The sequence below is a fragment of the Megalobrama amblycephala genome, linkage group LG7 (genome assembly GCF_018812025.1).
Source record: "Megalobrama amblycephala isolate DHTTF-2021 linkage group LG7, ASM1881202v1, whole genome shotgun sequence".
In the NCBI taxonomy this organism is placed as follows: Eukaryota; Metazoa; Chordata; class Actinopteri; order Cypriniformes; family Xenocyprididae; genus Megalobrama; species Megalobrama amblycephala.
The window spans coordinates 41,437,145-41,452,990 of NC_063050.1; the positions used below are offsets into that span (position 1 = coordinate 41,437,145).

At 37.8% G+C, this 15,846-nt stretch overlaps 1 protein-coding gene across 1 annotated transcript in view; it reads right to left on the reverse strand.

The window, feature by feature from the left end:
* Positions 1-10,848, reverse strand: part of mtnr1aa (melatonin receptor 1A a) — a 55,223-nt gene extending 44,375 nt beyond the window's left edge. The window contains exon 1 of the mRNA XM_048197488.1: positions 10,250-10,848. Within this exon, the coding sequence (XP_048053445.1) occupies positions 10,250-10,433 (184 nt within the window). The 5' untranslated portion in view covers positions 10,434-10,848. The remainder of the gene's footprint in view (positions 1-10,249) is intronic.
* Positions 10,849-15,846: the final 4,998 nt, after the last annotated feature.

A 15,846-nucleotide genomic window follows, 5' to 3' on the forward strand; every position in this document is an offset into this window, starting at 1 on the left:
AAATTTCTGGCATTAAGTACTCACCCTCATGTCGTTCCAAACCCGCAAGACCTTGGTTCATCTTCAGAACACAAGTTAAGATATTTTTGATGAAATCCAAGAGGTTTTTTTCTTGTTTGAGAAGCTGTTTTCCTTTGATATTTGTATCATGGGGAAGAAAAGACTATCACAACTTCCATTTCATGCGAACTTTAAACTCCAACTAAGCCTATGCTTTACAAGCCAGCAAAACACAACAACTGGATTGTTGCCATTATATATAAACAAAGCTGTAGACTTATACACTGCAAGCAATGTGGCATGTATAAAAGAGGATAGTTATTGCAGATGTACTATGTTAAAGAGACAGTAGTCCACAACATAGACAGACTAATAATCAGTTTGAAAGATATACTATATTGCCAAAAGTTTTAGGGACGCCTGCCTTTACATGCACATGAACTTTAATGACATCCATTCTTAATCCGTAGGGTTTAATATGGAGTTGGCCCACCCTTTGCAGCTATAACAGCTTCAACTCTTCTGGGAAGGCTGTCCACAAGGTTTAGGAGTGTGTTTATTCCTCTAGAGGTGCATTTGTGAGGTCAGGCAGTGATGTTGGCGATAAGGCCTGGCTCACAGTCTCCACTCTGATTTATCCCAAAGGAGTTCTATCGGGTTGAGGTCAGGACTCTGTGCAGGCCAGTCAAGTTCCTCCACACCAAACTCGCTCATCCATGTCTTTATGGACCTTGCTTTGTGCACTAGTGCACAGCCATGTTGGAACAGGAAGAGGCCATCCCTAAACTGTTCCCACAAAGTTGGAAGCATAAAATTGTCCAAAACGTCTTGGTATGTTGAAGCATTAAGAGTTCTTTTCACTGGAACTAAGGGGCCAAGCCCAACCCCTGAAAAACAACCCCACACCATAATCCCCCCTCCACCAAACTTTACACTTGGCACAGTGCAGTCAGGCAAGTACTGTTCTCCTGGCAACCACCAAACCCAGACTCATCCATTAGATTGCCAGACAGAGAAGTGTGATTTGTCACTCCAGAGAAAACGTCTCCTCTGTTCTAGAGTCCAGTGGCGGTGTTCTTTACACCACTGCATCAAACGCTTTGCATTGCACTTGGTAATGTAATGCTTGGATGCAGCTGCTCGGCCATGGAAACCCATTCCATGAAACTCTTTATGCACTTGTTCTTGAGCTAATCTGAAGGCCACACGAAGTTTGAAGTAGCTATTGACTCTGCAGAAAGTTGGTGACTTCTGCGCACTGTGTGCCTCAGAATGCGTTGACCCCGCTCTGTGATTTTACGTGGTCTACCACTTTGTGGCTGAGTTGCTGTTGTTCCCAATTGCTTCCACTTTGTTATAATACCACTAACAGTTGACTGTGGAATATTAAGTAGTGAGGAAATTTCATGAATGGACCTATTGCACAGGTGGCAACCTATCACGGTACCACGCTTGAATTCTCTGAGGTCCTGAGAGCGACCCATTCTTTCACAAATGTTTGTAGAAGCAGTCTGCATGCCTAGGTGCTTGATTTTATACACCTGTGGCCATGGAAGTGATTGGAACACCTGAATTCAATGATATGGAGTGGTGTCCCAATACTTTTGTCAATATAGTTTATATATTCACATATTTCAAAATAATTCCGTAATATCAGATCTACCAATAAATGGCAGTACTTGTTGAGCCTCTAAGAATAGCACAAATAAAGTCACATATTTAATGTTTTGTTGGTTAATCATTCAGCTTTTTGAATAACAGCAATTCAGAAGTGAGAAATGTGTAGCTTAAGACAGACCAAAACAATGGCATAGCCTACATGAAAAAGCATACATGAATTACCTGTAACACACCTATACAGGTGGAGCTTTTCTGAAAACATGCTGCAACTGCTATAGCAAATACTAACCAAGTATTTGAAGGTTGAGCAGCAAGCTCATTGGCTACTGATTGAGATTGAGTTAAGGACCTATTAGCCTGCGCCATCTAGAGTTTCATGACAGAACTTTGCATTTATTATTAGTGAACTATTTATAATGGATATTGTGTTTTTATTGCTAATAATCTATAATGTCTAATGACTACTTAGTTATTATTGTGTCAAAAAGTAATCCGTTTCTACTGTTTAATCTGTATCTACTGTTCTAGAAGAAAGAATCTAGTCAGCTGTTGGTGAGAAAAGTAATGCAAAAGTAATGCACTACTTTCCATAAAAAGCAACAATGTAACATAAATAATTACACATTTAGGAGTAACATAATAAATGTAACATGACTTTTAAAACTAATCTTCTCTAACACATGTGCTTTGGGATTCAGTCCCTGAGTGAAAAACTTGTGATCTTTATTGGAAGCATTGCTCTTGTGTGTTTGTGTGTGTACACATACTCATCTGCATGTGCGAGACAGAGCACCTGATCTCTACAGGGGGTTACAGATGCAGCCGTGTATACAAACATCCACACTTGAGCACAGCAGGATGTGACAGAACCGAAGCACACATCACCAACTTCCTGAAATTTACCAGCCTCTCAGCTTGTTATCGCTAACAATGGTCAGAACAGAAACACAGAGGACAGTGACAGATTGAATGCCCTATATAACCCTATCCAAGCTGGAAAAGGGCCTGTAAGCACAGAAAAAAAAGAAAGAAAAAAAAAAGCATGTTACGAAAAAAAGAAAAAGCAGCAGTGATATGGTGACATTTCAGTACATGGATGAGATTATGATTCCTACTATGATATTCCTTATGCTGCTAATTAGTAAATGTGAACATGCTAAGGATAACTGCATGTAAAAGACAACAACATTACAGCAAGTGATAAAGCAAGATCTGCATTTTTCACTCCACTACAAAAATAAAACTTGCTTAATATTGTTAACTTGATATTGGCAAAAGACTAAATGCTGAAAATCTATCTAGGAAAGCAATAAATGTTTCACACAGAACATTCAGTCTTTCTACTCCATCTATCTTTTCTAGAAGTGGATAAAAAATTCAGCTGAACTCAGATCACATTTGAGTTTTCTCTTAAACGCTTAAGGTTTGAATATGGTTAGTGGGGCACACATGAGGAAAGAACAGAAAAGTTTTACCTAAAATGTGCAGAGGGGTCAGACTCATGGGGACACAAAACGACAGGATGTTTCTTACAGTAGAGTGCACTCTTACTTTAACTCTCTCTTGAAGCACGCTATACGCCTGTAAAAGCTTAAAGAGTCAAGATGGGACAGTTACCTTGTTCAGCTTTATGGCCTAATGGATACACGTTAGTTCTTATTCCTAGATAACTCAACCATGATATTGAATGGGGATTTTAATAACAATTAGCAAATTATAGATACAGTGGCCCTAAAAAATATTTTATTTTAGAAAATACTATGCAAGAGTCGAGCACTCTACTTCAGCACATCGCAAAGACTTTCAATAAAATTAAAGTCTGGACTCTTTGGTGCCAATTCATGAGTGAAAATTATTATTCATGCACTCTGAACCATTCTTTCACACTTTTAACCAGTGAATCTTGACATTGTCATCCTGGAATATCGCATGATGTGTCTTCCTACATGGTTGAAATGAAAAGCTACACATTCCATCTTTAAGGGTTAAAAGAACCGTTGCCAAACATATAACATGCTAGAAACATAATAATAACTGTAATAATGATCCATTCATAGATTCTTAAGTATTTGCCTATTATTAATATTTTTTTTGGCTGGCAGTGTATGTTTAAATAATGAAAAACTGTATAGTTTACACTTTAACTTTGACATCCCTGTAAAAATATTTTGCAATTTTGTGGACTCCCTAGCACATCCTAGTTGACCCTGGACCCCATTTTTAAAATCCCTACTTAAGACAACAAAATATCAAACCAAGTGATATTTGTTATTAATACACACAGTATAAAAACTTCCAAAGTGAAACATTTCCTTCCTCATTAAGTGTGGTCCAAAAACTTTTGAGGACCAGTACAAACACATAGGCTAGAAACCAAGCAAGAATACCAATTGTCCTTGTGTCCATGTTGAGTGTAAAAACTTCTCTCATATCTCAAATCTCAGATTGTCTTTTTGAAGCCAGTCCCACACATTTCTCCACTGGACAGAGCTTAAAATCGTAATGAAACGGAAGTAGGCTGCTGTTAGGGTCTTTGACTCTTTCCCTTAAACTCAGTAGCACACGACCAGTTGTGACCTACCACTGTAAATCCTTTTCAATCCACTGAGAACTATAAACACAACATCTGTGAATGAATTCCTTTTAGACTTTGGAAAGACTTCGGAAAGGATATCATTGGGATCATCTGCAGTAATTCCTTGGCTACACTTATTAGAGACAACAAAGCCTTCCCACAATTCACTTACAGTATAGTAAAGGCCTCATCACTACCCACCCACATAAACACGATTATACAATAATAAACAACACAGCATGATGTACAGCAACAGTGATGTGAATGAATCAATGTGGTGTCTGCATAAACCCAAGCCACAAACCAGCAAAGAGCATAAAACGGATGGGAAACAAGAGTCAGTCAATACAAACAGAGAATAATCTGTGACAAACAAATTATATCAGGATTAATGGTGAGAACACCAGAATGGTTCACATCTAGTGAAAATTATATATATATATATATATATATATATATATATATATATATATATAAGTTTTCTCATTTTATTTCAAGTAACACTTTTTTTATGGTTTCAGTTTTAGTTATGGGATTACCACTTACGTGTTAGTCGGTCCCGCTCACTGCCAAAGCAACCAGCCTACTCGGATATACATTTTATGTGAACAAATACAATTATTTTTCTTGGACTGTCTGCAATTAAGCAAAATTAAGTTAAACTTAATGCCATTCCTTTTTCTCATAAAGTGGGGGACACATTAGGTGATTTCAAAAAGTGAAAGAAATTTTATTAAAGAAATGAAAACTTTTATTCAATAAGGAATTGATCAAGTGGATATAAGGGCATATACTGTTGCAAAATATTTCCATTTAAAATAAATACTGTTCTTTTGAACTTTCTAATTATAAAAGAATCCTGAAAAAAAATGTGTTATGGTTTCCACAAAAATATTACCAGAACAACCAGTTTTCAAAATTGAAAATAATAAGAAATGTTCCTTGAGCACCAAATCATATTATTCGATTTCTGAAGGATCATGTGAAACTGAAGACTGCAGTCTTTGCCATAACAAGAACAAATTACATTTTAATACACTAACATAAAAAAAAAACACAGTTATTTTAAATTGTAATAATATTTCACAATATTACAGTTTTTACTATATTTTTAATCAAATAAATCCAGCTTTGGTGAGCGTAAGAGACTTCTTTGAAAAACAATTTAAAAAATCTTACTGACCCCAAACCCCATGTATGACAAATGACCAACAAAAAATATAATTTCTTTGCTTTCATTTGATTAAGAGCACTGACACTGTGGTTGTAAAAAAAAGTTTCAAAATCATCCTAGTACTGCACTCCACGTCTCCGCTGCACACAACTCTCTTCACTCAACAGAAGTAAAAGTGTGTTTGCGAATTGCAGCACCAATTGTACAAATACCACAAAAAAACACTCTAGTGTAAACCTGAGCTGTGTGCTAAAGCCTGTGGGTTGCATACAGTAAGAGCTCTCTGTGACCACACACATCCTCCTCTGACCTAAAAACAAGGCTCCGATTGCCCGCTGCACGTACAATGACTCGAGAGAGAGAGACGTCCCAGATTATGGGTGAGCACTGCAATCACACAGGCAGCGGCACAGCACTCCTCCCCCAGCACACTGTCACTCGTTCATCTGGCACTAGAGGACAGCCATATGTCCAGCAGTTGTGGTGGCTGCTTCGATCATTCTGAATTTCAACAGGGACTTTGTGGTAATTGTTTGTGGTGTGTGTGTGTGTGTGTGTGTGTGTCTGTGCATTTCTGTGCATTTCTTCGGATGTGAAGCAAGCCAAGCAGGTGCAGAGTGGCCGGGGGGAGGTGGGGGTCCACAGTAAAATTTCGACCATGTTTTGTCCTGCTCTGCTTGGTTTTCCTCTGGGCTGCTGGACAAAATCCAGGTGTGACTCCAACATACAAGTAGCACCTTTAAATGAGCCAATCTTCACTAAATGAAAACAGCCAAGGGAAGAGCCAGTTTTAAATGTGCTGTCTGTTTAATCAGCAAAAAAAAAAAAGAAAGTAAAAAAGTAAAGTTAGGAGCTGATGTGACATGTCCTTAAAGGGGAAAAACTGACATGTTTTTCACAAATTACATTATTTTTCAAGGATGCCAAATATTCAAGACAAGCACTCATCAACTTAAAGGTGCCATCGAACGTTTTTTTACAAGATGTAATATAAGTCTACGGTGTCCCCTGAATGTGTCTGTGAAGTTTCAGCTCAAAATACCCCATAGATTTTTTTTTTTTTTTTTTTTTTTAACTGCCTATTTTGGGGCATCATTAAATATGAGCCGATTTATGCTGCAGCCCCTTTAATTCTCGTGCTCTCTGCCCACGGAGCTCGCGCTTGCCTTAAACAGTGCCTAAACAAAGTTTACACAGCTAATATAACCCTCAAATGGATCTTTACAAAGTTTTCGTCATGCTTGCGGCATGCATGCGTCGGATTATGTGAGTATTGTATACTGTTATATTGTTTACATTTGATTCTGAATGAATTTGAGGCTGTGCTCTGTGTCTAACGGCTAATGCTACACTGTTGGAGAGATTTATAAAGAATGAATTTGTGTTTATGAATTATACAGACTGCAAGTGTTTAAAAATGAAAATAGCGACGGCTATTGTCTCCATGAATACAGTAAGAAACGATGGTAACTTTAACCACATTTAACAGTACATTAGCAACATGCTAACGAAACATTTAGAAAGACAGTTTACAAATATCACTAAAAATATCATATCATGGATCATGTCAGTTATTATCGCTCCATCTGTCATTTTTTGCTATTGTCCTTGCTTGTTTACCTAGTCTGATGATTCGGCTGTGCTGCTCCAGATGTTAATGCCTGCCCTTGTCTAATGCCTTTCATAATGTTGGGAACATGGGCTGGCATATGCAAATATTGGGGGCGTACACCCCGACTGTTACGTAACACGTCGGTGTTATGTTGAGATTCGCCTGTTCTTCAGAGGTCTTTTAAACAAATGAGATTTATGTAAGAAGGAGGAAACAATGGAGTTTGAGACTCACTGTATGTCATTTCCATGTACTGAACTCTTGTTATTTAACTATGCCAAGATAATTCAATTTTTCTCAAGGGCACCTTAAGATTTGCACCCAAACATAAGCTTTTCATGCTTTTTGTGTTTACGTGCATATAAATGTGCGTGTGTGTGTGTGTGTGTGTGTGGTCCTAAGGATGAATATACATATATAAATCATACTGAATTATGTTTTTTGACAAAGTAAAAATGCACAAAGTTTTCTGTGAGGGTTGTGTTTAGGGTTAGGGTTAGAGGATAGAATATACAGTTTGTACAGTATAAAAATCGTTATGTCTATGGGAATTCCCCATAAAACTTGGAAACCCAACCATTTATTTAATTGCAAATTGAAAAGTCAGAGTGGGCACATAAGGTACTTCCAAATAAGCATTTTACGCATTTTCAAAAACAACAAAATATAACTGGTCATTAAAGTTTGTGTCAGGATTTTCTTTAATCTTGTCATGGCCTCTCTAACCTTTCTTATATTTTTCCTTAAGGAAGTCCGCAATCTCTCGAATGCTCTTTTCTCTGGTCTTTCTATGACAACTACCTGGTCTTCCACTCTCTGTCTCTCCAATCATTTCCAACAATATCAGTCAATAACACTCTTCCTTAAAGAATATAAAAGAAAAAAAAATGGGTTTAAATACCAAGAAATTCTATCATATCAATCTGCAGTTGGTTTATTGGTCTCTTAAACTATACTATCCAGGCTACCAGTTAAATAATGACTGGATATTATATTAGTAATAGCGTCTTTGAATGTGGTAGTAGTATTTGATGTGACTTTTACAATGACTTGGCACCGCATTATCCCAATAGGCCTAACTCAAGGACTAAATACAATAACAAATATGAGCATTTGTGTGAGCATAATTTCTCTTATATATTTAAATTTAAGTGAACATATCATAGGCTTCTAGTTATTTGTCTGTAGCTATATGGACTATAAGCACGTGTATATTTGATTCGTTTGATTCTTGTGGATTAGAAATGAAATAGGGGATTAAAACTGTTACCAAATGAATGAAAGCATGAATCACATGGCGAAGTACAGACGCGCATGCTGCAATCTCTGTGATTAGCGTCGGTCAGCGCAAAGGCGCACGAGAACTGACAGTGGGGAGCGCGTGAACTTAACACTGAAACAGCCTCCTCTGGCACGCGAGCACAACAAACATGTTCGCGCTGATATCCGTCGCGCCCTTTTCATACACTTCTCTAACGTCCCAAATATCCGCGCTCCCAACACGCATTTAAAGAGCTCCTTGGAAAAATGTCAGTTTCGACAATGTGGGTCAAAGCTTAATTAAATTGAGTCCGATGTTTTTCTAACGAGTCTATATGAGTCACGTTTTCCAGCACTCATCTGCTCATCTGATTTGGACAAGTTTCCTGGCCGTATTTTATTTTCCAACTCTATGATTGACAGGACAAGAAACACAATCCCATGGCACTTCATACTGATGTGGACAGATGAATGCCAAAATAAACTGCCATATATCCGGCTCAGCATGTCAATCAAATCCACTGAACGAGTTCATTTTCCCTAGTAGAGACAAACAGCCTTCAGTTCAGCGTTTAATACTCAGATACGTGCAATCTCAAAAGATGAAAGAGCAAAAGAACGAAGACCCAAAACACAACTGCTGACAGGTACACAGATATGAAGTGCCGAAATAATTCATTTAACCCCTTCAGATCTGAATTTCATATATATATATAAATTCAAACTTAGCTAATAGGAATAGTCTAGTGGAATTGATTTCTTTCTTTTTCAATTGTTCTGAATGGTAAAAGGTCATCAAAAACAAAATGAAAAAAATAAAAATCTAAATGCAGCATTTATGTAGACAAGTATACACTAGGGAGAATCACTAGACTGGAGCAAACAGTATGGGGTTATGTCCCTTGCTCCATGGTTCAGTGATGATGTCCCTTGGATCACCTTCTGTGGGGTTCAAACCTGCAACCTTTTACTGACCAGCTCCAGTTTTTTTTATTATTTTTTTTTTTATTTACCACAGTGCCATGCCACCCCCAGCTTTGGCATCTTACCAAAGAAAAATACTTTAGAAGTTTTCACAAATCATGAAGCACTGCTAAAATCACCTACTGTTGCTGTTAGGCAAATGGTTTTGTATAGCTATAATAACTTTGTCAGACATGGTCTGAAAGGCACTCAAATTTGATAAAGACTAGACAAAACCTGTAGTAGGATTATCGCTGAAATCACATCTAGCTGTTTTGCAATAGTACACAGTAGCCTACATACACATCTTTAGTTGAGACCACGGTCTATAATCGACATCATAGTCTACCATATGAATATGTTATGATTATCTTACTAATGCCACCTCCCAGCTTCATTTTAATATAGTATTATTGAGGTAAGTTTAATGGCAGAATTCATTAACATAACGGAATGGGCACTGAATGGGTTGAAGCATCTCTAGAGTACCTTGTATTTGATGGACTCGACCAAATATGCAGCAGTGTCCATATTACATTTAAAGTCATAATATTATGTTTACAAGTTGCTCAATAATTAGATATTAAGCACATGTCGTTAATTTGTATTACTCCATATTTATAATTATACTGTAACATAAGCACTGGAATATAGCCTAGTGTGGAATCAACCAAAACATAGGCTAACGTTTATTTGTGAGCGCTGGTATTCATGTTCGACATGATGCCACTTTTGCAAACAGCCGTGCGTAAAAACACCCACACGTTTGTAGCTTAAAGTTCAATTTGGCTGCATTTGAAACAAAATCTTATGTATATCAGCGAGCGTTAAGGGAAAACACTGAATTGTAGGCTACATATCACTGGAAACATGCGCGTATATCAGATACAGGTGCGCGCTCATCTTTTTGAATCCTGCCTGTCAGTGCTGTATCATCTTCTGTCTCCATGCTTCGAAACAGCACATTTAAGCTGTTAATGTGGAATAAATGTGACAAGCGTGTCAAACGAGAATGTACCTGTGCTAGCTCACGCGCGTAACTCACCTGCGTTCCTAAGTTTCTTGTTTCTGTAGACGGAGAAAATCACCAGCAGGTTTCCTAAAATATCCACCACTATAGTGAATATGAGGAAACACCCGAGAGTAGTAGTGACCCAGGGCGGCCGGTGAAATGCTTGCTCGCTAGGGTCCAGTGCAGAGCTGTTCAGAGAACTCCCATTCATAAACATTGTATATCTTCATGAAACTTTTCTCAGTCAACAAAATAAACCGTGCAGTTCAGGTGGCGCGCCTCTCCGGTGGCATCTCATCTCTTCTTGAGGTCTGGATAAGTTGTGCGCCCCGGACAACTTTCCTCTGTTCTCTCGTCGGGGCTTTCGTGTGTCGGGGTCTGCACTTTTATGGCTATGTGTGCACCCATCACAATGTTGGTACATGACATCCACAGGCAACTTCAAAGCTCCTGTGAACATGTGATTAACTGCAGAGTTGTGTGTGTTGCCACCCTGTGGTCGTCATCGGTAATGTTGCTTTATTCACCCGTTCCATCTTGCGCTGTATGAACCCTCTTTCATCCGCTCATTCATTATTATTTATCCGCACTAAAAGAAGCTTTATCCTGTTTTTCATTCAGGAAAATGTAGGGTATTCGTGATGGAAACTCTCAGGCAGCTCTCTTAATACTATAATAATACAAATAATAATAATAATAATAATAATAATAATTACATACACAGTAAAATCCCCAGTTAAATCAACTCTGCTCAGAGTACATATGGTCCCTCTCTAAATAATGTTAAAGTAACACTGAAGCAGAGTTTAAGTTAATTAAGCAATTAATAAGGCTGTGACTAAAGTCAGTTGTTGTTCTTGTGTTTCTCTTTTCTTCAGTGATTCTGCTTGTTAACAGCAGGTGTTCATCACTAATGCGGAATCATCACTTAATTAATTGCTTAATTATCTCATTGACTTTAACTCTGCTTTAGTGTTATTTTAACACTATTTAGACAGGGACCATATGTACTCTGAGCAGAGCTGATTTAACTCTGGAGATTTTGCTGTGTAGGCTATAATATTATGTAAAAAAAAATGAAATAATAATTATACATCATGAAATAATAATTATATACAACAGTAAGTTTCTTCCTCTAATAATTTGATTGCCGCAGGCAGCGTAATACAAAAATTACTTCTAGTCCTCTAATTTGATTATCTGAGCTGCATTCCAAATGATGATGCAGTGAGGAATTTTATAGTCAGTGCAGTGCATTGCTTGGCCAAATAAAGCAGTGGCTTGTTTTCATTGCTGGAATTTTTATTGATGGGGGAAAAACTATGTTCAAAATATTTTTAACCTTAAATTTAAATAAGTAAAACTTAAGCTATCATAAGTAAAACATTATTAGTAGGTCTACTAATAGCCTAAATACACGCCAATTTCTAAGGTTTTGCCAGTGTTTCATGCAACTTGAAGTATGCTATGAGTCTCAAAAACTCCCAAAAGAATATTAAAGTTTGACTCGTTGCCATGACATCAGTATTCAAGATATCAAGAATCCTTTTACAGGTGTACATCTGCAGTGTCTTGAAATTATTGTTATGAAGCAAATTGGGTAAAAAATAAGAGGCCAATTTCAAAGCACACACTATATCAAATTCCAGAGCATGTATTTTTCACACAACCATAATAGCCAACTTCCTGTTAGGCTGGCGTATAACTGAGAGTTTGAAAGTTGTTTGGCTCAATGAGATTTAAAATGTATGAAGTTTGGTTACTGTAGGTGAAAAGGGTTGTGTTACAGAGCCCCACAAATACAACCATATAAAAGGGTGCATTGTGTGTTCAATGTTTTAAGAGTTTGTGCGTATGCTAAGGGCCCCAAAGGTTGAAAAAAAAAAAATACCTAAGGAAAACAACGGGTCAAATAAAATGTTTCTTTGGTCAAATAAAAGGAACTAACATCAGACCAAAATGTTGTAGATTGATCATTTATATAACAGTCAAGTCTTCCTCATCTACAGTACAAAAATGTAGTCAATGTCTGAATTTTGATAGAGTTACAGTACGGGGTAAATTTTGTGAAGTATTTTAAATTGTGCATCTTTTACTTTGTACTTTTGAACATTTAAACCTGTATAATCCCCTTTTTAAGTCATGTATTGAATTCTGTTTCCGGGTCCAAGCCTCTACTTCAATGATAATATTAATCATAATCACAACAGCCGTTTATGAGCACTATTCATTTAAGCTAAGCTGGGCTCGCGCCCCAGTAAAAAGGGTCTAGCAATGCCCCCGATAGGGAGTGAGCAAGAGGAAGAGGATTCTATAATGACACTCATACGGTCTCATCCCCTTTTGCGACTGACTGAAACTAAAAAACTTAACACATCTCAAAGAGTGCTGGCTGTCTCCTCGCCTTTAGTTCAAAAACGTGAGTTTGTGATGTCCCATCAGCACTCTACCCCCAGCAGAACTCAGATGTATCCACTGTTCAAGCAGCCTGTCTGCCTCCAGCCATTACGATGCAATTTTAATGCAGCGCTGTGCTCCTAATGGCTCCAGTCGTGAAAGCAGTTAATTACTGTCTCTCCCAACTGTCAGGTGGTCTAAAGGGAGACTTAAAAGATTTTTACATTTACAATGAATAGACTATGCATTAAATTCATGCAAAACTATGTGCTCCTGTAATGCAGAGCATGAGACGATCCTGGTGAGGGAAAGTGAAGGCGAGGGGAAAGAGAGATGAAATGTTGTTGGGCAATGTAACTATATAGAGATACATACATGGAAATGGCATTACTGTTTCAAACATCTGTCTCATTGAACTTTAAGAATGTATGTTTGAAAGCCTCCAAAGTTAATGGGAAGAAAGGAAGTCATACAAGTTTGGAATGACATGAGGGTGAGTAAATGATGACAAAATTTTCATTTTTGGGGTGAAATATCCCCAAATGTACACTTTTAAACTGCAACCATTTTTATGAACTTAAAAATTTTAGTTAGTGTGTAATGTTGCTGCATAAAAAGATCTGCAAGGTTACAAAGCTCAAAGTCCACTCCAAAGGGAGATACTGTATTCATTTTAACAGAAAACATTCCATTTAAATTTAAAAAAGGGGGACGAGACACTGTTTTTTCCACCCTGGTTCCAAAACCCTTTAGTTTGGCCTTCTTAAGGCGGACGAACTAGAAAAGAGTGTTTAAAAATGTATTTTTTAACACTGTTTCTGAACATTATAACAATTTTTATCTGTGGGCTGCACATTTTACTGAAGACAGCATCCAGAACCTTAGAGAGTACAATGCCGGCAATGCACAAAAGCTTCTCATGAAAGATGGAGCAGCATTTTTGTCAGGATCATAACCTGTAACTATGCTAGTGTAACTGTCGTAAGCCAGTAAGAGTTGTGCGAGTAAACCTCACTCCCCTGATCTCAAGAGGCGCTCTAGCAACTGATGTTGCGGTATCTTCCTCGTTAGAGCGTCCACCTCCCACGCGGGAGACCACGGTTTGAATCCCGCTCGGGGGTGCGTTTCCCGTATAACGACATAACTCGCTGCTTCACTACCATAGTACGATGCATCATTGAGCAAATCAAAGCTAGTCACGACTGTTTCCCGAAACTGTATTGTCGCGAACTTGTCGTTCAGCCACGTTGGTTAATGATGGCAGGTGGTGGAGTAATAACTTATTTAAATGAATCAGTTTGAGATCGAATTAATGCTAGATTTTTTGCTATAAATTACAGACATGGCATCTGATGACTACTTTTCATTTTTCTTAGTTATTTTGCTTTATTTCCAGATTCAATCATAGGCTCGTTCTTACGTACTAGAGCACATGTGCACTCTTCAAAAAACGTTGCTTAAAATCTCTTGACAAATTAAAGTGCCCCTATTATGGCATTTGAAAGGTTCCTATTTTTTTTTTTGTTAGTCCCCAACAACAGATTTAAAAGCATACAAGGTCAAAAAACTTTAATTGTCTTATAATATGCATTTATTTTTACCGTAATTGCTCAACGACTCCCAATTAAACGATTCGTTCAACGATTCATTTAGCCGAACCCCTCATCTGCGGTAATTGGTCAAATGACTTCTGCAGGTTAACACGGAGTACAGTATACAGTGTTTGCATCACTTACATTGTATTATAATAATTATGGTGCTCCGCTCTATTCTAAAAATAAAGATTCAGAAAGGAATTAAGTTGTTTTGTGTTTATGTTAGCGAACCTAGCCCACAGCTCGGTGGTAAACACACAAACAGTCATGGTATATGCGTTAGCCCAACACAGGAACGTATTGATAAAGCACTGCAGTTGTACACCAACGTGTTGCTCTATTCTTTATCATAACTCCAAGTAATAACAACAACAAACATTTGACACATTTCTAGACAATTGCGAGCGAACACATATTGCTGTTAGCTGGTTAGCCAGAGACCTGCAAGCGTATTATACCTTTTTTAACCTTTCTATATCTTGGCTCCTTAAAAACTTAACTAATTTAAATTACTTTCTCTGTGAGAATTATAATTCATTCTTTCCTACAAAACAGTCAGTCTGTCAAATGTGGCAACAATTATTAATCGTACTTACAGGTTGTGATTCGGAGGAGGAAAAGAGCCGGTCCAAATAAACTGGGTATTGTCCCATCCTTCAATAAAAACCAGCCTGCGAATCCCTCTTTGAACGCATTTATGTTGAAGCAGCAGTCGTCCGTAAAATGACGGGAACACACAGGACACGGTTCGGGGGTGCGTTTCCCAAAGCGAACTATGGTCGCAAGTTCCGTCGTTACCAATAGAGTTCAATGGGACTTACGACCATGGTTCACCAACGATGCTTTCGGGAAACGCACCCCAGGTTTCAAGTTTTCCCTGGCGTCTTCGCGTGCAATAAGTGGGAGGGCAATATGGTAATGTTTCGATGTGACGTCGTTTACAAACGACTCGTTTAATTGATTCAGAGTCTACTCTTATTTTTGAGAGATAATAACTTAATATACGGTGCACTTTCAGATTTAAAACTTTGCAGGATGTTTTAATTCATTTAGAGCTATGTTACACACTGAAAGGTAATTCTCAAAAATCCATAATTTTCCAATCCATAAAAAAACTTTAAAATATGTAAATGACATTTGTATGTATTCTAAATAAAAGATATACATTGTACTTAATGCCAGTTTGCTTATTTTACTCAAGATAACAATTTATTAAGTCCACGTCATAAAATCAAGAAACCATGCTTCTAACCACAGCTCGAGAGCTGTCATTCCAACCACACAAGTTTGAGATGTTCGTTTGAATTATGGTTTCGGGAATCACAAAATCATTGAACTATGTTAGTAACGACAGAACTTGCGATGTTAGTTGGCTAATGATGCTTTTGGGAAACGCACCCCAGAGCGGGTCCTCTTGTTCATAATCAGTCTCAGGGTCTGAATCAGGCTCGAACTGGTATTGCAAAATTGACGCCATTGTTAATATTTACACCTGAGCAGGTGAAACGGTTATGGTTTTGGGGTTGACATTTCCAGAACACATTCTAAGTGGTTCGCCATTCGCAACTCACTGGGCCAACTAACCAATCAGAGCACATTTCTTATTTTAGAATGAGGGGCTTCATCGAAACAGGAACT